General features: G+C 40.1%; 1 protein-coding gene across 1 annotated transcript in view; it reads right to left on the minus strand.

Moving 5' to 3' along the window:
- The window catches only part of LOC139750246 (patched domain-containing protein 3-like), a 106725-nt gene extending 91873 nt beyond the window's left edge, over positions 1-14852 (minus strand). Inside the window, exons 1-2 of the mRNA XM_071664761.1 lie at positions 14516-14852; positions 5232-5361 (exon numbers count right to left, since the gene is read on the minus strand). Of these exons, the coding sequence (XP_071520862.1) occupies positions 5232-5361; positions 14516-14595 (210 nt within the window). The 5' untranslated portion in view covers positions 14596-14852. The remainder of the gene's footprint in view (positions 1-5231; positions 5362-14515) is intronic.
- Positions 14853-24764: the final 9912 nt, after the last annotated feature.

A 24764-nucleotide genomic window follows, 5' to 3' on the forward strand; every position in this document is an offset into this window, starting at 1 on the left:
GAAAGAGACAGAATTGCAAGTACCTCCCCAACCCACCTCTCCCTCTGGTTCAACTGTCAGCAAAAACATGAAAGGGAAAGATACTGCCATGGAAATTTTACAAAAAAGCGAGGACTAGAAAAAAATTCTCCGTCAATTTGATATCATCTCTTCAGTGGCTCGACTTTGATAAAGACAAGATTAATTGTAAACTGTATGCTCGGTTCGATTTCAATGAATTTTAATGTTTGCACCTGGTTACTTAATCTCTGCCTAAAGCGAAGAAATATGTTGCCGAAATGATTTAGTCTTTTGAGTACTATCAGATCTCAGAGTCTGCACTTTCTAGAAGTCTTTGAGTCTTTCCTCATATGACATATTTCTGAGTGAAGGGATTAGTTTGGTTGCTCTTTGAACTCGCTCGTTTCTCTTCATCTGTAATAAAGTCCAGTGACCAGAAGCGATCAACGTACTCCGGATAAGGTCCAAACATTGAATTGTGAGGGTTATTATTGTGTCCTTTGTATTTCAGTTTATATTACTGGCTGTGAAACCTAACATCCTAATTGCTTTACTCTATGCAGGTGGGTAGTTTACCGAAACGAAGGTCATTACTGATAATCAACCTAAGGTAAGGTCCTTTTTATCATTAAGTTTTGTTCAGTTTTATCAAACATTATGTACTCACATACATTTCTGTCCCTCTGTTTACGTTCGGAGAGCGAGCGAATTCGGTATCCACGCCCAGATCCTGTCTCCCTAACCATGAACTTTAAATTCATTTAAATTATTATGTGGTACTTCAACGAAGGCTTTACTAAACTTCGAATATAGGATATCAGAGGGTACAGAGTCACAGATATTATGAATAAAAAGAATTCAATCAGATTCGTTAAACATGGTATTCTATTTCCGAAACAACGTCGAAGTCGTCTTTTAATCTATTTTCTTAAGAATTTAACGACACTGTCTCTTGTCGCATCTCTGAAAACTAGTAACATTTTAAGAATTCTTAAAAGAAGTAAAAAGACCTCAAGTTAAACTGACTCTTGACGAAATACTAGAACGAATATTGAAAACAAAAAAAAAAAAAATGAATGTTTCCGTCCGATAAACATGACCTTTCGTTTCCTTTCGTTGATCTGTCCGTCCAGAATCTACTTTCCGCAAGATAAAAACCAACCCATTGTTCCATTTTGTCAGATTTGATGTAAAAATACTTTAGGGGAAACGCCACACCACTACTGAATTGTAGGCTATAAAAGCTGACTTTGGAAACGATTTAATTTTTCTGGAATAATTCAAGGTCAGTGAGGTAGATGTAATCAACACTTCCCTGTTGATCTGAAGATCAGATTTGATGGTCTAGGTCCCTGCCACACCTATAGATGCTTTCGTCTTTGTACAGTAACTTCAGTTTTACGTACTGTATTTGATTAATACTAGGCAAGTGTGTTTTCCGTAGCCTATGAAAGCTTTGTCTTGAGTTCCGAGTCAAAAGGTCAAAATTCAAGGCCACCGCCACATTCACAGGTTATCGTTTTCTCATAAGTATTTCATTTGTACTAAATGGATCTCATTGAGATCTCTGACGTTACTACTGATTCTGTGTTACAGGGAGAGTTTTGTACTCGTGTTGCCCCGTCTCTTAATCATGTACCCATTAATCATGTACCCATTTACCGATCAACCCAGAGAGGAAGATGGACGTCAGCTGGGGTTGGCTGTGGACAGACTACCGAGCAAGGGGGACTTTCGTCTCCAGGCGGGCTATAGGTGCGATCATAAAAGAGCGAATAGCGTTCCCGTCTACCACGCAAAAGGTCCTGCGTTCGAATTTTGGCTGATGGAGGGTAATATGTGTTCTATGAAAGTGCGCGTTCATATGCACTATATTCGTGTTCATGTATCTCCTCGTTTGTACAGTAAGATTCTGTAAAATGGTGGCTGCTGGTAATGTGAGCCTGATGGGATTTGACCGGTGTAGGCTCCTGTTGCTTATGGATGTGAGACGAAGGGCATTCGACTGCTTGTAATCGAATGGTCATTTCCCGTTTTGAGGCGATCAGAGCCTAGCCGCTAACATTCCCGGCTACCACACAAAAGGTATTGGGTTCGAATCCTGGCGGTTGGAGGGTTTTATGTGTTTTATGAAAGTGGGCATACATGTGCAGTATATTCGTATATATATTCATAAACTATATGGCGCGGACAAGGGACATGCCCCAGTCAAAACTTAAAGAGAAGGTTGAAATTATCAATACTGAAATCAAAGCCAATTTTTGAAAAAGGACAATTACTGCCATTTAGCACCCTCATAATACTCGAACCGATGGTAACTGGTCTCCAGCGTCCTATCAAGTACTACGTTAAATCTAAGGGAGCTTTGAAAGTGTGATTTTATGTCATTGTTATACTGAAATCAAGTTTTTATCTGAACTGATGATTTGTTACTGAAATATGAAAACGTCTCCAGAGACTTGCATCCCTACGTGTGTGGCATTACCAAAAAAAGAATCAAGTTACACATAAAAACGAGAATCATCGTGTGGATCAAAAATTTTCGTCTCCGAGTCTCTCAGCGAGAAGCGCTTACAAGAGGCTGCCTGCCTAACCCTGAATGTAGATTCCCTCAAATGTCATACACACACACAAACACACACACACAAAAAAAAAAACTGTAACAAGTACTTGACCCTAAAGGTGTTATCGTAATCAGAAAAAAGTTGTTTTCGTCGGAGAGAGGTTATCTCTTACCTCAGATATCGTACGAGTTAAATGACAGTAATATATATCAATCTTCTGCTACGGTTCTGGTGCTTTAACCCACCAAGATAAGAGTGTATGTAACCCTGCAGAGGTGTACCAGTTTAATCCGACTAGATTACATGCTTCGGAATTTTTTAAGGGAGTCCTGTAATAGTAAGGGAACAACCGACACCTGGAATACACAAATGGCTAGGCTTGGGGAAACAAGGACAAGTCTAGGAAGAAGCCACTGGTGGAATACCTCACGCTCAGGAAACGCAAACACTGATGCTGGCTGGGAACAGGATGATAAACCAGATGACGAATTGGCGTGGAAATGGACTTCAGTTGGGATCAGTGAAGAGAGATACCATTACGGAAGCTACAATTATTATGTCAAACGGGGAATGGAATGACAGAAATTATGAAAGAAAGGAACTTAAGGATACTGGGACTCTGCGAGACGAGAAGCAAGAACGGAGATAATCCACTGCATTCGCAAGCTCATATACAGTGGCAGTGACTCTCATCAACGTGAGTTGAGTGTCATGCTGACACCACAAATAGGTGAAAAAAAAACTAGTATAGTAAAGTACATAAGTAAATGAACAATAAATATATCAATAAACATCAGATATGTAAAACAGCCTCATATAAGGATGTACTAACCAGCAAGGGACACTATTGGTCAGAGAGGAGAGTTCTACTCAACTCGGCAAGAAATCTATGAAGGTGTAAAATATAGAAAATCTAGTCATACTAGGAGATTGGAATGACCATGTAGAACAAGAGTAAGAGGACAGAGAAAGTGTGAGTGAAGTATTCATAGTTAGGAACAAAAAAAAAAAAAATGCTGAGGTTGACAGTTATTTGGTGTCTGAGTTTTCAACTGTCTATAAAAATATGAAAAATTTTAAGTGGTCTAGGTCTAACGTGGAGCCACAAGAGATAATACCGACTGTGTGTAACAAAGCCTTGCTTTGTGTGCAGAAACACATGATGTTGCTAGAGAAAGGCTAAGTGCCTAGGAAGTGGAAAACGTCATAAGAAAGAAGTGTGCCTGAAATTTTTGGTGCGATGGCTCGAGTTAATATTAGTGGTGGGTGACCTGTACGCAAGACTGAGTGATAAGGCAGCTGGGGGTATAATTTTGGAGCATAGGTTACCCAGTGCGAACGAAAATGGTGGCCAGCTTAGGAAAGGGCTGGTGATTGAAAATACCTGGTTTGAAAAAGGGGAAATGCATAAGCATACTTGGAGGTATTGTGGTTGATAGCAAACAAAAATTACTGGATTATCTATCAGTTGACAGATGTGCTAAGGAGAGAGACTCTTGGATGTATATATGTGTTGAAAGGGCCATTTGATGGGGTTTTTGTTGTATCTTTAAGAAAAGAGAAAATGATATTGATGAGATGAGAATGGTGAAGGTTAGCGAGCCCGGAAAAGAGGCTTGACGATAAGATATCAGGAGAGACTGGCTGAAGAATGGCGAAAGTTGAGAGCATACGAAAGATGGGGAGTGAAGAACAGAGGATGACAAAGGGAAAGAGATCTTACGTGCATGTGCGAGGTTAGTGTGTGGCATTCGGAAGGCGGGATGTGGACACGTATGAAAGGGTAGTGTGTGGATGGATGAAGAAGTTAACTTGCTGGTGAAATAGAATAGAGATTCATCAGCGTTATTTGCAGAGGAGTGTAAGTCATCGGGAGATGTATAAATGAAAGAGGAAAGTGGTGGGGCTAAAGAAAATAGAGAACATATGAGGGATGTGGTAAGAAAGGATCAGCAAACTTCAGAGGGGAAAAAAAAGAAAATGTTTTTAAAGGAGGTAAATAGTGTTGGGTGAACAAAAGAACAAATGGGAGCACCAGTGATGGAAATAGGCAAAGAAGATAAATGAAGAGATAGAACGAGTATTTCAAAGGACTATTAGATATGCCAGATAACAGGGTGGCAGATGTTGGAGGTACGCGGAACGAGTCATGAAAAATGGTTTAATGGAATGAAAAGAGGTGGAGAAAACTCTGAATATATCGAAGTTTGAGAAAGCGGCTGGGGTAGATGGGGCTTGGGACTGCCTTAATAATAATGATAATAATGATGATAATAATGATAATAATAATAATAATAATAATAATAATAATAATAATAATAATAATAATGATAACTGATAATGACTAATAATGTCATATCTATTTATTGATATTTTTTACGAACATTCCTATAAACACATATCAAAAACAGTTCCCCAAAATCACAACAACTGGTCGCCAGTCCTTCAGAAGCTACGCTGACAATGAGCCTCTCAACCTTAACTCTTAATGTCTTCACTTGTTAGTCACTCAAACCTCGTCTCCCCTGAACAAAGCTGTTCCCTGAAGCCTCCGACCGCAGGCCTTCGCACACTGACAGACACACGTGCAGACTATGCCATGAGTCAGTCCCTCCCGACACTGTCTTCAGCCCTTCACCACGGGTCGTAATTCTCTGTGAAACTCACCTGCGGGATCCAGAGTCTCTCCGGACGATGCTCCACGCGAAAGTTGAGGAAGCCCAAGCAGCAGAGGGCGGTGAAGAGGAGGCAGCCCACTATGTAGCGTATGGGTTGGGTGGCCACGGCCTTCCCGTACCTGCCCGGGGGATAGATGCCGAAGAGTGAGTGTGCGGGGAGTGGAAGATAACGGAGGGTGGAGCGAGTCTGGGGATGATGTGCAATCATTCATTCATTCTCTCTCTCTCTCTCTCTCTCTCTCTCTCTCTCTCTCTCTCTCTCTCTCTCTCTCTCTCTCTCTCTCTCTCTCTCTCTCTCATCTAGGAACGACAACTAGACATTTCAGTCGAAAAAAAAAAAAGACTACTTGGCAGTGCAAGAGACGTACTTAGCTCTGATGATTTAAGGGAGGGTTTCCACATAAATGTTTTAGCCTTCAGCTTACAGCGACAAGGATTTCGATCAAAAAAAAAAAAAAAGAGAAGAAAATGGAACTACACTGAACATCAAGATCATTAAATGACTGTTTTGCACAACCAGAATCGCCTTCCTTATCTTTTAAGTTGTTTGGTATGCGTTCCACGTTAAGGAAACAGTTTAAGTATTTTCAGCAAATATTTTTTTATCATAATATCTCTCCAACAAGGTGCAAGAGGTAAAAAAGAGGGCAAATGAGAGTTGGGGTGAGAGAGTATCATTGAATTTGAGGGAGAATAAAAAGATGTTTTGGAAGGAGGTAAATAAAGTGCATAAGACAAGAGAACAAATGGGAACATCGGTGAAGGGGGCTAATAGGGAAGTAATAACAAGTAGTGGTGATGTGAGAAGGAGATGGAGTGAGTATTTTGAAGGTTTGTTGAATATGTCAGATGACAGAGTGGCAGATATAGGGTGTTTTGGTCGAGGTGGTGTGCAAAGTGAGAGGGGTCAGGGAGAATGATTTGGCAAACAGAGAAGAGGTAGTGAAAGCTTTGCGGAAGATGAAAGCTGGCAAGGCAGCGAGTTTGACGGTACTGCAGTGGAATTTATTTAAAAAAAGGGGTGACTGTGTTGTTGACTGGTTGGTGAGGATATTCACTGTATGTATGGCTCATGGTAAAGTGCCTGAGGATTGGCGGAATGCATGCATAGTGCCATTGTACAAAGACAAAGGAGATAAAGGTGAGTGTTCAAATTATAGAGGTATAAGTTTGTTGAGTATTCCTGGGAAATTATATGGAAGGGTATTGATTGAGAGGGTGAAGGCATGTACAGAACATCAGATTGGGGGAGAGCAGTGTGGTTTTAGAAGTGGTAGAGGATGTGTGGATAAGGTGTTTGCTTTGAAGAATGTATGTGAGAAATACTTAGAAAAACAAATGGAGTTGTACGTAGCATTTATGGATCTGGAGAAAGCATATGATAGAGTTCATAGAGATGCTCTGTGTAAGGTATTAAGAGTATATGGTGTGGGAGGCAAGTTGCTGGAAGCAGTGAAAAGTTTTTATCGAGGATGTAAGGCATGTGTACGAGTAGGAGGAGAGGAAAGTGATTGGTTCTCAGTTAATGTAGGTTTGCGGCAGGGGTGCGTGATGTCTCCATGGTTGTTTAATTTGTTCATGGATGGGGTTGTTAGGGAGGTGAATGTAAGAGTTTTGGAGAGGGGCAAATATGCAGTCTGTTGTGGACGAGAGGTAAAATGTTTCTTCCGCCGACTCCTATTCAACATTTATCACTACCGTAATCAATGTAAGCATGTTATCCGTCAGGTAAAGCGGACCTTGAAATTTCAAAGGAAGTACGATAACCTCTCCTCTTCATCCACTGATAGAAACTTCTGGTCTTTAGCTAAAGGCATCGCTAATAACTTTCGTCGCTCTATCTTTCCTTCACTTTTTTATTCTGACAGTACTATAGCTGTCTCTCTCGTAGACAAATAAACTCTCTTTGGTTCCCTTTTCTATTCTAACTCTACCTTAGATGACTCAAACATTCCTTCACTACCTGATGCCCCTCTTCCTAATCCTATGCTTCTTCCCTCAATATCCTTTCGGAATGTCCGAAAAGCACTTGTTTCACTGGACACAAGGAAGGTTTATAAGGTCCTGATGGCATATCCATTCCCTTTCTTCAGAGTGTGCCTCTGAACTTGCACCTGTGCTTGCTCGTCTGTTCCGTATCTGTTTAAAAACTAGGACTTTTCATACTTGGAAGCATGCGTTGGTACATCCCATCGCTAAGAAAGGTGACCGGACGTCCTAACCTTCCTAAGTATATCGTCCTGTTGCTTTGACATCTACCATTTCCAGTCTTTGAATCTTTCCTCAGGCACGATATCCTCAGACACCCTGAATTTCAGTGTTCTCTCTGACCACCAGTAGGCTTCTGTATGGCGAGCCTTCTGGTATTATTTTTCCTAATACTAATGTCCGGTCATCATCTCTGAAAGAATCTGGGGAATCCTATGCAGATGCCCTTGATATATCAAAGCTTTTGGCAGGGTGTGCATAGGGCCACATCTCTAAGCTCCACTCTTCTGGCTTCCCTCCCTCATAACTAGCTTCCTCTCCGGCCAGTTCATCGCTGTGGTTGTTAATGGATCAGCCTCTCCCCCTTTCTCATCGACAGTGGTATTCCCCGAGTTTCTGTCCTGGTTCATACACTTTTTTCCTTTCAATTAATGATTATCTTTCTTCCACAGATAACCAAATGCACTCATACGCTGACGACTCAACACTGTATTCCTCCACATCCTTCAATTCCACTCCTTCTCTCACTCGATCTGCGTCTCGATTCGACACAACGTCCTCAATAAACTCAGACTTGAACAGGACATCTCAGTGGGGGAAACAAAATCTTGTTGTTTAATGCCTCCACGACCCAGTTTCTGCTCATTTCTCTATCGAGGATTCCCCACAACTTTCCTCTCTTCTTTGACGGATCTGAAATTTCACCTATTGTCTCAATGAACATATTTGGCATTCCTTGAACATCTATTCTATCTTGGAAACCCCACATTAAGGACATTGCTGTCTGCCTGTAAGAAACTGGGAGCCTTGTTTAGATGTCGGATTTCTTTTCCTCCGAACAGTTGTACCGTTCATACAAAGGATTGATCCGTCCTTGTATGGAGCACTGCTTTCACATCTGGGGTGGTCCTAGCTCTGCAACCTTACTTGACGGAGATGAATCGAAAGCGGTCCGACTCAAACTCTCCTTGGCTAACTTTGAAAATTGATCCGCTTGCCGTACGTCTCAATGCTGGTTCATTTTCCCTCTTCTATAGGTATTATAACTTTGGATTTTGCTCCCAACACCCAGCTGCTTGTGTACCACTGCCACTAGCTAGGCACGCAATACTCAGCAAGCAGCTGCGTCACATGATTGCTGTGTGGCAGTTGCCAACTCGAAGGTTGGCCCTTTTGATAATTGTTTCTTTCCCATCACGTCGAAGCTTTGGAACTCTCTACGATCGCATGTCTTTCTAAATAACTGACTTGGCACATTTTAGAGGACAATTCTTTTTTTTCACTTTCTCCAAAATTCGTAAATACTTTTCCTTGTCCCTTTCTTTTTCTCTTGATGTGGACTTTTGTCCATGACTGGAGCCTTCAATGTAAAAAGAAAAATAAAATACACCATGCAAGTGCTTCTGTCTCTTCTTTCAACACAACTTGATCCTTATGACGTATGCAACGCTATGGGAAAACATTACAGTGCAGGAGCTCCACTTCAGATATGTACTGAGAGAAAGCTAATAAAATTAGATTACATCGCACTGATATAATTAGACAGTCTGAACTACCGGGATGGTGATAATGCGGTGAACATGTGATCAGGAACCTTGAACCTGGCGATAGCGTCTCGAGGGTGGCATAGCCCAACACACCGTCAGGAATCAGTTATGTGTGCTGTGTGTGACTGGCATATCAATATCTAAAAGGTTCTCTTTTCTTAACGCAGAGCTCTCTTGGTCTCTGGGAGATAAATGAATCGAGATTGTGGGAAGAGTCTTGAAGAACATTCAGCATAAGAGGGATAGGAGAAGGTTGTAGCTACAAAATGTTCAGTCGCATACAAAATCCCAGCCCATGTTGTGCTGCCTGACTTGCTTTGTGAGATAAGGTGTTTGCAAAGGTGGTGGTATATTTCGAAAGAGATATCGCACCCAAGTGACGAGTCAACCTTAACCGAGGAAAAAAGTTTGAATTTCTCTCTCCTTCCAACGCGTCATCTGTAAGCAGTAGCCAATGGATACTACTAGGCTCTTTTCGGCAAATGACCGAACATCGTCTAGAATCTACCCTAACTAGGCTCTTTTTGGCGAATGACCAAACAACGTCTATAATGTACGTATTCCGTTTCTGTTCGATTTCAGTTTCAGGTTGTAATCAGCTTATGATCAGCACCTGGGATATGCTCACAGGGATGAATTAAGAGTGCAACCCTGAAGCCAATCAGCCCAGAGTTCAGTCCAAGTAGATGCAAAGTAATGGAACACAGTGTAAAGATGGCCTCGATAAGAATATCATTTAGTACGAAATAAACTATATGTCTGTGTGTGCGACGGGATGAAAGTCGACACTGTTACTCAACTTGTTACCAAAGCTCCACCTTTCGAGAAATGTGGACACTATATCTGCTTGTAAACATACGAATCGCATTTCAAGTATATGGATAAGAAAATATTCCGCAAAACTTGATTATAATTCTCAAGTTTCGTCACCGCATTTATAGAAGCACAAAGAGCTAATAGAAAATGGATGACGATAACGTCCTTTAAAGTGTTCAAACCATTATGATGACATCAACAGAGTAGAGTTCTGTAAAAGTTGCAGAGACAGAACAACTAGAAGCCATAGCATGAAACTAAGTGAGGAACTTGTTAGAAAGGATGTAAAGAAGTGCTTTCCCAGTGAGTGAGGATTTGCGAATGCTGACAGGGTACAGTTTCAAAAATTTTCTGTTGATAATAGGGAAAGCTTTAACCCACGTTAAGACAGGATGATCGACGACACGCTTCCTGTTTCAATGGGCTTAAGTGGCGAGTGTGTCCGACTGCAGCAGATGCTTACGTGCTCAGTGAATGAAAGGGACGTTTCTTGATTGTCACAGTAACAGTTCATGAATACGAATCTATCGTTGACATAAAACGGTAATTATTCATACTCGGGTGTGATCAATCGACAGGGAGTTACGGGGCACACCTATATAATTCTTATACCATCACTGGTAGGCAAAAGGAGGAAGAGGAAAGGATGAGAGGAAGGGTTGGGGTTGTATGGTTTAACTGGTCAGAGAAATTCCTCGTTATTGGGTGCTGAAGACGAGAGATATCTATTAATTTTGTAACCGAAGATCCATTTCTTTTCTATCAAAAGTCCCATTCTAATATGTATGTATACACAGGACATATGTGATAGGTTAATCATCTCTGAAGATGCTTTCCATGAATATATTCTGACAAAATATGATATTGTGAATACAAGATGAATTCAGCAACGTACAGTCTTTTCTCAAGTGTGCTACGGGAATAGAAATAGATGAAAATTCAACAGGATCGTCAAAGAAAGCTCATTATAGTAAGAGAATCAATTTTGGTCTCCAGATTAATGCTAGCTATGACACAATATTAAGAATTCTAAAACAAAAGAGCACTTAGCTTTGGAAACTTTTGCAGAATCCTACGTACCAAAAAATTTACTGGGGAATCTGAAGCCCTTTTTTTTCTTATCATTGATTAAGATAGCTGTGAAAAAAGTGATGCAGCGTCTCCGAACATACACATGGCCCACATGCATAGAGTATGTGTGGTCTCAGAATCATAAACACCCAAAGGGGTTAAAGATTTTTCGGTTGGTGGATGTAGCTTACTTTGACGGCCTTAATGACCCTGGCAGGTTGATTAGGCAGGCCTAAAGCCCAAACAATCAACCAACCAAAACATACTTCAAGCATCAGGCGCAACAGATCTTGACGGACCAAATGCTGTGCTAACAGATGATTCGCTAATTTGGCACCAAAACAAATAATTTCGCGCATGGGTTTTACCAACCAGGGACGTCGATTCTGTTACGCAGGAGCTGAACTCGATGACATTATCAAAGTTTTGACGATTTCACAGTTGATATCTATCCAGAGGCAATCTACATCGCTCTCATGTGGGAGCCAACAATGTTATTCGTGGTAGGTTTGAAGACATCTTTGATGCAAGAAACAAATACGAGGATTTAAGGAAAAAATGTAAAAGCTAGTCATATCTAGCGTCCTCTATTGTGAACAGAATTATGAGTATAATCAAACGTGTATGAAAATATTATCAACAGAATTATGAGTATCATTAAACGTGCAAGGCTGAAAATTGATTTAATTTCATTCCACAAAGTTATTGGATGACTTCAACCATGACAGAAACCTGTTTGGCAGAGATGGACAGTGTTTGAATATGTTATGAATTTACGCTTGGGTAGCGTATTAGACGAACACACAAGTCCAGTAGATCAAGAAATGAAAACCAACTTCCGGACAAAATGCGGACACTATTGACCGGTTAGGTGTTAGTCGGACCCACAAGAAAGAGGACCGGTCTTCACTTTACAGTGAAGGATAATCATTTGAAGACATAGCTGGTAAGGCGATCTTTAAAGCCTATGTTATACAAACGTCCGAACTCAAAATGAAAATAAAAAGTTCATTATATTCCAGCAGTGTATAGACAGTGTAACTGTTGCACATTTCAACGGTTAGGTTATATTAGCTTTCTAATGGATAAAAATGAGGAAAATTGGCTGACTGATCTATTGGAAGAATGTTTCTTTGAGAAAAGGTAGACAACCAAAAGAGAAATCTATATCTTTTGGATATAGTCTTAACTGCAGACACATATTTGAGAGTCAAGTTAGGTAGGTAAAATTTCAAGGTAAAGCGACCGTCACACAATCACATTTACCATAATCATTCACTTTATTGTTTACAGCGACGTAATGATGGTTCCTAAGCCACATATTGTAGAGGAAGTTATAACTTAAGAAACAGGAAAGAATTTTGAAATCAAAGTACAGTAAACGAAACCAGATTGGATACCAAAAAAGCTTAATAGAACTTACCGGAAGTTAAAAAAAAAATGCACATAAAGAAATATAGTGCACAAGAAAAAGTAATACAATGAACGCATAATATTACAGAGATATGAATATAAACGAATATGGAAAAAAAAAAAAATATCTAAAACTTTTAAAAAGAATCACTAAGATCTTTTCAAAAGCATAAACAAATATGAAAGAACACTACATTTCTGTTGGTACATATTAGTGGAGAACTGACACAAGATACCAAAGAAATGTTTCAGTATGGGACTAAACCTTCAACTCTGTTTATATGTCGGAAGATGTCCCTGACATTCCAGATTTGTATGACACATTTACACAGACAAAAAGGACGATAAGTTTAAGTTTACAGAAAAAATTTACCACAATGTATCAAAAATCATGAAAAACATCCAAACAAATAATTTGACCGAGATGATATCGCCCTTAGTGCCTAAAACGAGTTTCATAAACAAATGATATATCTACCAACAAATGAGGAGGAACCCAGAGGCTGGATACTCCAATGGATCTGGACGTAACTTGGAAAAGCCTTAGTAAAAAAGAAATGTAGTATTGTAGTAGGGGAACATACAGTACGTGCCAATGCATAGCACAAAGTAATTTTCCAGAACTACGTCAAAGTGGTGAAGCAATTAAGTAAAGAACTACTTGTCCAAGAATAGATCACACACGAAACTCAAGGGCAAACAATAGCAAAAGTTATGCATTCAGTTATGTAAAGTTACGTAAATTAAAGAAAATTGAAATGAGTAAACGTTTGCATAAAAATCAACAAAACTAATGAAAAAAAAGTTTTGTCAGAAGCAAAAGAGTTATTTCCCAATCGATTGATCAATTAATTACATCAAACGGTGACTTAGTTAAAGAAAATGAAGCCATTGCAACGATTTTAATATATTTTCTATTCGTATTTACGATAGCTCATGATCCGGATCCATTTCCGTTACTGGCAGAGGAGAGAATACTACATAAACGCTGAAGATATCCTATCAGCATTCAATGCAATACAAGTAGATCAAATGACAGGGCTCGATAAGTCTTATCCTTAAACAATGACAAAAGGTCAAAATAAGATAGCTAAGCCTCTGACTGCTCTTTTGATTAAGCCACTAGGTATTGCCAAAGTTTAAGAGGGTTGGAAGTTTGACTATGACAACAATATTCAAAACAGATAAAATGTCCCTTCCAAGAAATCATTGCTCATTTAGCTTGACATCCTTAGGCGATAAACAAATGGATACCATAGATCAAAACAAGGCCGTAAATAATTCAGAGGATAACCTTTAAATAAACAATACGTAGCATGAGTTCCATCGAAACAGTACATGTCGAAAGAGACTGCTTAATATCATTCATGAAATGACAAACTCAACTAGCTTAAAACTGAGGTCAAGAGGTGATTTGATGCAAGGATCGAAAACTATCAAAAGCTTTGATAACCCCGATCTAAGCAGCTACATGCCTCTAAGTTCTTCCGATTTTACTCTTAGTAACCGATATTTATGTGCAAACGTTCTACATCGAAAATGGCGCGGTACTTTTTCGTTAGCAATACTCGTAATTAAGGGAATCATTTTACAGATAAAAGTTGTTTATAAAGCACCATAGGTGCGTTTAAGAATAGACTTGAAAAATGCTTCGCTTCAAATCCATGACTGACATTATGTGCACCTTCTTAATTAAGTATTATGTTTAGAGGTATTTCTCTGAGGTAATTTGTTTGCTTTTCTAACCTTACCACACTAATCTCTAAGTTTAAACCCTTTGTTGAACCATCATCCGGAGGCTGTCGAATAGGAAGACTCTTGAGGTAGTTATTAATGGCGACCTTAGATATACAAAACAAAACCTAAAGACCAGTGACAAAGCAAACACGGTTTTTGGTAGCAGTTGTCATCAGAGCCCCTTCTATGAAAGAAAGAAAAGGCGGAAAAATATACGCATACAGGATATGATGAAAACACTAGAATAAACACTTCGCCTAAAACAGAGTGACCAAGGCACTACACATACATCAGCCATAACACATACAAAGAACATGATGCATTCAGATGTAAAGTGTCATGCATTATGAATAAAACAAAAAAATAACACATGCAAGCCACGTAAATCAATGGAAATACCGTATAAGACGTGACAGGAACTGCTAAACATAGCATATATCGATGGCGCAATGCACGTAAACACATGATTATATAATCCCACCTGTAAAAGAAGGTCTCAAGGGTGTTCACCACTGTGTAACTCATCCGCTGTAAGAAAGTCTTCTTAGGTTGCTCCGCCATCTTGCGCTTTGACTAAGATATTGGCTAAGTTTCTGTTCCTTACGTATCCGTCGCCCACGTAACCTCGATGATCATTTACTGAGTGATACACACTGCTCTGAATTAGACACTGTTCCATCAACATTAAAAGCAAGTCGTGTGAAGACGACCGGTGCACATATTCCACACCAAAGCGTCGACGAAATAGCCGAGGCTCCCTAGACCGTCGGTGTTTTCGGAATCGGCCGAGCGATGTCGCTGGCTACTGAGATATGAGAGCGTTCGAAGTGGAAGGTCAGGTTATATGGTTTTCCTAGCACTTGAACGGTCAGTGATTAGATTGACGGTCACGAAGCCGCCTAGTAAGAGCCACCGATAATGGTATCACTTGTTCTCATTACCCCTTATCAGGCACAAACCTGCATGTTCGTCCACTACGCTCTCTCTCTCTCTCTCTCTCTCTCTCTCTCTCTCTCTCTCTCTCTCTCTCTCTCTCTCTCTCTATCTATCTATCTATATCTATATATATATATATATATATATATATTTTTTTTTTTTTTTTTTTTTTTTTTTATACTTTGTCGCTGTCTCCCGCGTTTGCGAGGTAGCGCAAGGAAACAGACGAAAGAAATGGCCCAACCCCCCCCCCCCATACACATGTACATACACACGTCCACACACGCAAATATACATACCTACACAGCTTTCCACACAGCTGTTAAAAAAAAAAAAATATATATATATATATATATATATATATATATATATATATATATATATATATATATACATATATATATATCTTTTTCTTTTTTTCTTTCATACTATTCGCCATTTCCCGCATTAGCGAGGTAGCATTAAGAACTGAGGGCTGGGCCTTTGAGGGAATATCCTCACCTGGCCCCCTTCTCTGTTCCATCTTTTGGAAACTAAAAAAATTTTGATTGGTAATACACCACGTTTCGTTGGTACACTCTAGATGCGAGTTACTCAACCATTTCACACAAAGAAAATATATTTAAAGCAACGAACGCACTTAATCATATGCCAAGTAACCCTCATAAAATCCTAGCAGTTTTAAAAGGCTTCAGTTACACCTCCCTCCCTCCTGACGGGACGGGAGACCCGTTTGACTCGGGCCCAACTGTCACCCACCTTAAGTCGATGTACTGTATCCACTGTACGCTCTATACTGGCCTCCACCTACTCCTAGATATGTACCCTTCACCCATACTCTGAAATGCTTTCTCTATGCATCCCCTGACAATGGATATCTTAGAACTAAAACTAAGGTTCGACATGCCCTGGGCTTATTGAGAAGCGGGCAGTAAAACAGGTGTGTGTCCCATCAGTGGCTATCGCTAAGGCCTCGCTATAAGACGACAATCATAACACCTACCACTGCCATCATCTTGGATGACGACAGCAAGAAACTGTGTGTCTCGCTGCTACCGAAAGATAATACTCAAAAGTGGCATACGGCAGGAAGGTTATATATATATCACCCCCTCCAGGGTGAAGCACCGTAACAGATAAACTGAGTGGTGAGACATATTCCCGCACCACAATATGAAAAGAAGAAAAAAAAATTCTGAAAAGCAATACCTGGCAATTTGTACCCTTGTTGTCTAAGATATGTTATTTGGGAGATAGTTCACATCGAGCGATAAGACAAGCCTTAGGTTACTACTAAGTACCTTCTCCCTGTACTTAACATAACGATGCTCTCCTTTTTATTTCATTCTTCTTAATACTGAGGTACTGGTGTTGAATTTGAGCTTGATATGTATATTGGTACACAAACCATGGATCCAGTCAGGCAGATGACATTCTCTGACCTCACAGATGATTATCGCCATGAAGGGCGTATATGTATGGATTTGTTTAGAGACATTGGGCAGTGAAATTTGTATACGGCTTTGTTCGGGGAACAATGGACTATGTTACAAAGACTCAGAGATGGGAAAATTGGTTCTTGATGCTGGTGATAAAGAATACGTTTAGTGTATGCAGTCAGGAAATCTTAAAAACAAGAGGTATTGCACAGCACTTGTTGATGGTATTAAAACTGGTGGTTATCAATTACCAAAGACATTTTCACCCAGGGCTAGTGTTTGGCAGTGATGATCCAGAAAGTATGTCAATGTTTGGAATATGTTTGGGATATATGAAAGGAGCTTTAGTTGATACTGCTTTTGAAAAAGTTACAAGTGGTGTTTTAGTCCTCAGAAATACGCCTTATGAGATGAGAACTGTATCAAAAATAGCACGTCTGTGACTGTAGGATCATGATCCCTCTTTGTAAATGAACATCTGAGCCAGTACTTTCACTTGCTTTAGATATTTCATATATGACGAATGTTAATGAATGTTAATGTCTTTGTCATGTATTAGTTTTCGTAAATCAGTCTTTTATATGCCAAATACAGTATTTACATTGTGAAATATGTAAGTTTCTCAACTTATTACATTATGTGTAAAGAACAGTTGTAAAGTGCATAGGTAAGTTTGCAAAACATAAGGCAGTTTGTGTATTTAGCACATGTAAATCAATGAACTTTTTAAACTGAGTATTTTTCCTGGAATGAAAATAGTACAAGAGATGGTCTTCCTCATGCATTAGTTTAGTAGGCAATAAAATTCTTTCTTAGTCATGCAAGATCAGTCTCACTTAAGTTTTTGTTTTGAGTAGTTTCTTTTCAGGTTTCCAGTCAAACATTCTAAGAAATATATTGCAGTCTTCTGGTTTAGAAAGTTTCATTGCCCAGTTGTCACTGAATGTTAACGATGGTCATTATGTTGTTATAAACTTTAATGTATGCTGAGGGTGATGTGTAAATGATTGGGGTTGGGAATCGTCTAATTATCATTACTAGTGACATTATCATTTATCCCTGGGGATAGGTGAAAAAAAATACTTCCCACGTATTCCCTGCGTGTCGTAGAAGGCGACTAAAAGGGGAGGGAGGGGGGGGGGGGGGGGCTGGAAATCCTCCCCTCTCGTTTTTAATTTCTCAGAAGAAGGAACAGAGAAGGGGACTAAGTGAGGATAATCCCTCAAAGGCTCAGTCCTCTGTTCTTGATAATAACCATTTAATCCTAAAATAATATGCACAAGAATGTGTATCACACTCCGCCTGCACGTGCTTAAGCCGAGAGGGAAAAGTCACCTTTGGCGAGGCATTTATCATCTGGAGAACACAGTCTCGTCAAGGAACTTATTTCAATGGAGGTTACGTTACTTGCTGCTAAAAGTAGAGCAGCCTCGGGCTCGAAGACCCTTTACAAGGATCTTCGGTAACACCAGAACTCGTTCACGCAAATTGGTCTTGGGATCATAATGATAATAATACTAATAATAACAATAATATATATATATATATATATATATATATATATATATATATATATATATATATATATATGCCAGAAAGCGATCTTTAGCGTCACTAGTTGGTTTAATTCGACTCCTCTTCTTTCATCAGTTTCGTTATGATGGGAGCAAACCGACGCAACTTTTCGGAGTGTAAAGGTTAATTGGAAAAAATTTTTGATCATGGCCAACCAATAATGTACACCTTGATCTTTTGCTTTCTGGCAATGAAAATCCTAAAGCGGGTATCTTTGGGGAGGATTCTTTTCTTTCATCAGGCACGTATAATCATTTAGATATAGTAATATGTATAGCTGAATAATCTAAAATGTCTATTTGTCGCTTCACTGTGCCACACATCGCCCACTACCTGTGCATCGGATTCTGGCCAATTAATACGAACAACATTTATCTATATATTTTGAGTGTTGCTGATTTATGATTTATTACAAAATTAGAGAAATAGCTTGCAGCGTCTATCATCAAGCGACTAAATGGCATAATGACATATATATATATATATATATATATATATATATATATATATATATATATATATATATATATATATATATATATATATATCTTTCATACTATTCGCCATATCCCGCGTTAGCGAGGTAGCGTTAAGAATAGAGGACTGGACCTTTGAGGGAATATCCTCACCTGGCCCCCTTCTCTGTTCCTTCTTTTGGAAAATAAAAAAAAAAACGAGAGGGGAGGATTTCTAGGACCCCGCTCCCTTCCCTTTTAGTCGCCTTCTACGACACGCAGGGAATACGTGGAGAGTATTCTTTCTTCCCAGACTCAGTCACCAGCTTCTGCAGTTTCTCACCCGAATCAGCCACCATCGCTGTATCATCAGCGAACAACAACAGACTCACTTCCCAAGCCATCTCATCCACAACAGACTGCATACTTGCCCCTCTCCAAAACTCTTGCATTCACCTCCCTAACAACCCCATCCATAAACAAATTAAACAATCATGGAGACATCACGCACCCCTGCCGCAAACCGACATTCACTGGGAACCAATCACTTTCCTCTTTCTTCTCTTCCTTCTCGTACACATGCCTCACATCCTCGATGAAAACTTTTCACTGCTTTTAGCAACTTGCCTCACACACCATATACTCTTAATACCTTCCACAGAGCAGCTCCATCAACTCTATCATATGCCTATCATATACCTTCTCCAGGTCCATAAATGCTACATACAAATCCATTTGTTTTTCTATTTCTCACATACATTCTTCAAAGCAAACACCTGATCTACACATCCTCTATCATACGTGGACTCATAGGAATATATATATATATATATATATATATATATATATATATATATATATATATATATATATATATATATATATATATATGAAGCGTCTGGGGCAAACCATGGAAAGCTGTGTAGGTATGTATATTTGCGTGTGTGGACTTATGTATATACATGTGTATGGGGGTGGGTTGGGCCATTTCTTTCGTCTGTTTCCTTGCGCTACCTCGCAAACGCGGGAGACAGCGACAAAGTAAAAAAAAGAAAAAAAAAAAATATATATATATATATATATATATATATATATATATATATATATATATATATATATATTTCTATGAGTCAAAGGGGAAAATGAAATACGATAAGTTCCCAAATGCACTTTCGTGTAATAATCACATCATCAGGGGAGACACAAGAGAGAAATATAAGTCAGTTTACCAAATGGCGTCCTAGCTTTGTCTCTTCGATGTATATCAACTGACTGTTATATTTCTCTCTTGTCTCCCCTGGTGATGTGATTATTACACGAAAGTGCACTTGGGAACTTATCGTGTTTCGCCATTTCCCGCATCAGCGAGGTAGCGTTAAGAACGGAGGACTAGGCCTTTGAGGGAATATCCTCACTTGGCCCCTTCTCTGTTCCTTCTTTTGGAAAATTAAAGAGAAAAGGAGAGGGGAGGATTTCCAGCCCCCCGTTACCTCCCCTTTAAGTCGACTTCCACGACACGCAGGAAATACGTGGGTAGTATTCTTTCTCCCCTATCCCCAGGGATTATATATATATATATATATATATGTACTGTGTACAGAATGGAAAAAGGTGAGAACAATGGAAGTAAGGGGAGTGGGGGAGAAATGGGATGTATTTAGGGAATCAGTGATGGATTGCGCAAAAGATGCTTGTGGCATGAGAAGAGTGGGAGGTGGGCTGTTTAGAAAGGGTAGTGAGTGGTGGGATGAAGAAGTAAGAGTATTAGTGAAAGAGAAGAGAGAGGCATTTGGACGATTTTTGCAGGGAAAAAATGCAATTGAGTGGGAGAAGTATAAAAGAAAGAGACAGGAGGTCAAGAGAAAGGTGCAAGAGGTGAAAAAAAGGGCAAATGAGAGTTGGGGTGAGAGACTATCAGTAAATTTTAGGGAGAATAAAAAGATGTTCTGGAAGGAGGTAAATAGGGTGCGTAAGACAAGGGAGCAAATGGGAACTTCAGTGAAGGGCGTAAATGGGGAGGTGATAACAAGTAGCGGTGATGTGAGAAGGAGATGGAATGAGTATTTTGAAGGTTTGTTGAATGTGTCTGATGACAGAGTGGCAGATATAGGGTGTTTTGGTCGAGGTGGTGTGCAAAGTGAGAGGGTTAGGGAAAATGATTTGGTAAACAGAGAAGAGGTAGTAAAAGCTTTGCGGAAGATGAAAGCCGGCAAGGCAGCAGGTTTGGATGGTATTGCAGTGGAATTTATTAAAAAAGGGGGTGACTGTATTGTTGACTGGTTGGTAAGGTTATTTAATGTATGTATGACTCATGGTGAGGTGCCTGAGGATTGGCGGAATGCGTGCATAGTGCCATTGTACAAAGGCAAAGGGGATAAGAGTGAGTGCTCAAATTACAGAGGTATAAGTTTGTTGAGTATTCCTGGTAAATTATATGGGAGGGTATTGATTGAGAGGGTGAAGGCATGTACAGAGCATCAGATTGGGGAAGAGCAGTGCGGTTTCAGAAGTGGTAGAGGATGTGTGGATCAGGTGTTTGCTTTGAAGAATGTATGTGAGAAATACTTAGAAAAGCAAATGGATTTGTATGTAGCATTTATGGATCTGGAGAAGGCATATGATAGAGTTGATAGAGATGCTCTGTGGAAGGTATTAAGAATATATGGTGTGGGAGGCAAGTTGTTAGAAGCAGTGAAAAGTTTTTATCGAGGATGTAAGGCATGTGTACGTGTAGGAAGAGAGGAAAGTGATTGGTTCTCAGTGAATGTAGGTTTGCGGCAGGGGTGTGTGATGTCTCCATGGTTGTTTAATTTGTTTATGGATGGGGTTGTTAGGGAGGTAAATGCAAGAGTCCTGGAAAGAGGGGCAAGTATGAAGTCTGTTGGGGATGAGAGAGCTTGGGAAGTGAGTCAGTTGTTGTTCGCTGATGATACAGCACTGGTGGCTGATTCATGTGAGAAACTGCAGAAGCTGGTGACTGAGTTTGGTAAAGTGTGTGGAAGAAGAAAGTTAAGAGTAAATGGGAATAAGAGCAAGGTTATTAGGTACAGTAGGGGTGAGGGTCAAGTCAATTGGGAGGTGAGTTTGAATGGAGAAAAACTGGAGGAAGTGAAGTGTTTTAGATATCTGGGAGTGGATCTGGCAGCGGATGGAACCATGGAAGCGGAAGTGGATCATAGGGTGGGGGAGGGGGCGAAAATTTTGGGAGCCTTGAAAAATGTGTGGAAGTCGAGAACATTATCTCGGAAAGCAAAAATGGGTATGTTTGAAGGAATAGTGGTTCCAACAATGTTGTATGGTTGCGAGGCGTGGGCTATGGATAGAGATGTGCGCAGGAGGATGGATGTGCTGGAAATGAGATGTTTGAGGACAATGTGTGGTGTGAGGTGGTTTGATCGAGTAAGTAACGTAAGGGTAAGAGAGATGTGTGGAAATAAAAAGAGCGTGGTTGAGAGAGCAGAAGAGGGTGTTTTGAAATGGTTTGGGCACATGGAGAGAATGAGTGAGGAAAGATTGACCAAGAGGATATATGTGTCGGAGGTGGAGGGAACGAGGAGAAGAGGGAGACCAAATTGGAGGTGGAAAGATGGAGTGAAAAAGATTTTGTGTGATCGGGGCCTGAACATGCAGGAGGGTGAAAGGAGGGCAAGGAATAGAGTGAATTGGAGCCATGTGGTATACAGGGGTTGACGTGCTGTCAGTGGATTGAATCAAGGCATGTGAAGCGTCTGGGGTAAACCATGGAAAGCTGTGTAGGTATGTATATTTGCGTGTGTGGACGTGTGTATGTACATGTGTATGGGGGGGGGGGGGGGTTGGGCCATTTCTTTCGTCTGTTTCCTTGCGCTACCTCGCAAACGCGGGAGACAGCGACAAAGTATAAAAAAAAAAAAAAAAAAAAAAAATATATATATATATATATATATATATATATATATATATATATATATATATATATATATATATATATATATATATATATTGTTACGAACACGTGTGTGTCCTCGTACGCTGTGTTGCTATTTCTTATCAGGGCGAGGAGTGATCCAGAGGCTGGCTCGGAGTTTCTGTCCACCCAGCATTTGGCGGGGTCAGCTGCGGGGGTATTTCACCACCGTATGTCATCGGTGCTGAGTTCGCAAGAAACCGAAGAGTGTAACTACGCCGAGACTCTGGGACCCTCCAACCAATAAGAATTGCTTATATTTCTATAGCCAATCGAAATGTAAGGTTTGTAGCAGCAAGGGTGAACGCTTGTCTTCTTGTACCCACTACACCCGCTGAGATTCGATTTCTCTCTCTCCAGCCCAGCGAGGTGGGTGGTGTCCCATGCTGTAAACCTGTAAACCTGTAACCCTGTAAGCCCGTTACCCGGGTGCTGTGCTATGAAGCCGTTACTGCTATAAGCCCGTTACCCGAGTGTTGTGCTATAAGTGTTTACTGTGTTACATCAGATTTAGCTAAGTGTTTACAGTGTTACATCAGGTTTAGATAAGTGTAACGATGAAGTTCATTGTGTCACGTCAAGCGTAACTAAGTGTCACAAGAAAGAGATCTCCTGGCTTGAAATCTTTTCTGGAATGTTATCTCATGTTCAATGTTAAACTCACTTTCAGTGTTAATGTAATGATTTATGCTTGATTTATGTGCCTATCTTTGTACACTTGAATTCTTTCATTATAAGTAGGTTTAATGTAATGCTGGTCTTTAATTCAATCCCATAACTTTATCATTGTGTTATCCTAAGTTGTGCAACTTGACAAATCTATAACGTCCTTGCAAGACAAGGATCAGTAGTATTTGTAACATATGTTGCTGGCGACCTTAATAAGTATTGAGTTCGTAACAAGTGTTTTAGATATCTGGGAGTGGATCTGGCAGCGGATGGAACCATGGAAGCGGAAGTGGATCATAGGGTGGGGGAGGGGGGCGAAAATCCTGGGAGCCTTGAAGAATGTGTGGAAGTCGAGAACATTATCTCGGAAAGCAAAAATGGGTATGTTTGAAGGAATAGTGGTTCCAACAATGTTGTATGGTTGCGAGGCGTGGGCTATGGATAGAGTTGTGCGCAGGAGGATGGATGTGCTGGAAATGAGATGTTTGAGGACAATGTGTGGTGTGAGGTGGTTTGATCGACTAAGTAATGTAAGGGTAAGAGAGATGTGTGGAAATAAAAAGAGCGTGGTTGAGAGAGCAGAAGAGGGTGTTTTGAAATGGTTTGGGCACATGGAGAGAATGAGTGAGGAAAGATTGACCAAGAGGATATATGTGTCGGAGGTGGAGGGAACGAGGAGAAGTGGGAGACCAAATTGGAGGTGGAAAGATGGAGTGAAAAAGATTTTGTGTGATCGGGGCCTGAACATGCAGGAGGGTGAAAGGAGGGCAAGTATTACAGTGAATTGGATCGATGTGGTATACCGGGGTTGACGTGCTGTCAGTGGATTGAATCAGGGCATGTGAAGCGTCTGGGGTAAACCATGGAAAGCTGTGTAGGTATGTATATTTGCGTGTGTGGACGTATGTATATACTTGTGTATGGGGGTGGGTTGAGCCATTTCTTTCGTCTGTTTCCTTGCGCTACCTCGCAAACGCGGGAGACAGCGACAGAGCAAGAAAAAAGAAAAAAAAAAAAAATATATATATATATATATATATATATATATATATATATATATATATATATATATATATATATAGGAGAAAGAATACCTCCCACGTATTCCATGCGTGTTGTAAATGGCGACAAAAGGGGAGGGCGCAAAGGGCAGGAAATCCTTTGACTTTTCCAAGAGAAGGAACAGAGAATGGGGCCAAGTGAGGTTTTTCCCTCTCATGTTCAGTCCTTTGTTCTTAATGCTACCTCCTATTCTTTGGACGTAGAACGACAGTTAGAATATATGATATTTCAGTGGGTTCAGAACGACAGCACCATCCTACTTTATAACACCACACAACGGGGACAGAACGGCAAAAATACTGCATGACATCATTACAAGATCATATAAACACGACAACCTCCCAGCAGTGCTAGAATAACACCACACTGTGATACAGCTTAACACTGCCAAACATACATCATCATACGCCAGCCAGCAACTGATGTCTGCTGTTTATTTTTCATATCCCTATATAAATGTGTTTGTTGACTTCATGACATTCTCTTTGTAAATGAGTTTGTTAACTTAGTGTCTCTTTTCAGATAAGTTTGTTAACTTGTTCGACTTCTTACAACTGAAGGGTTTTCTCTACTTTTATGATTTACAGAATTTCTCGAACATTTCCCAAGTAGCCTGAAAGTAGAGCAATATGTGGAGGACAGACTGAG

This window comes from Panulirus ornatus, chromosome 9 (assembly GCF_036320965.1).
Source record: "Panulirus ornatus isolate Po-2019 chromosome 9, ASM3632096v1, whole genome shotgun sequence".
Taxonomy (NCBI): domain Eukaryota; kingdom Metazoa; phylum Arthropoda; class Malacostraca; order Decapoda; family Palinuridae; genus Panulirus; species Panulirus ornatus.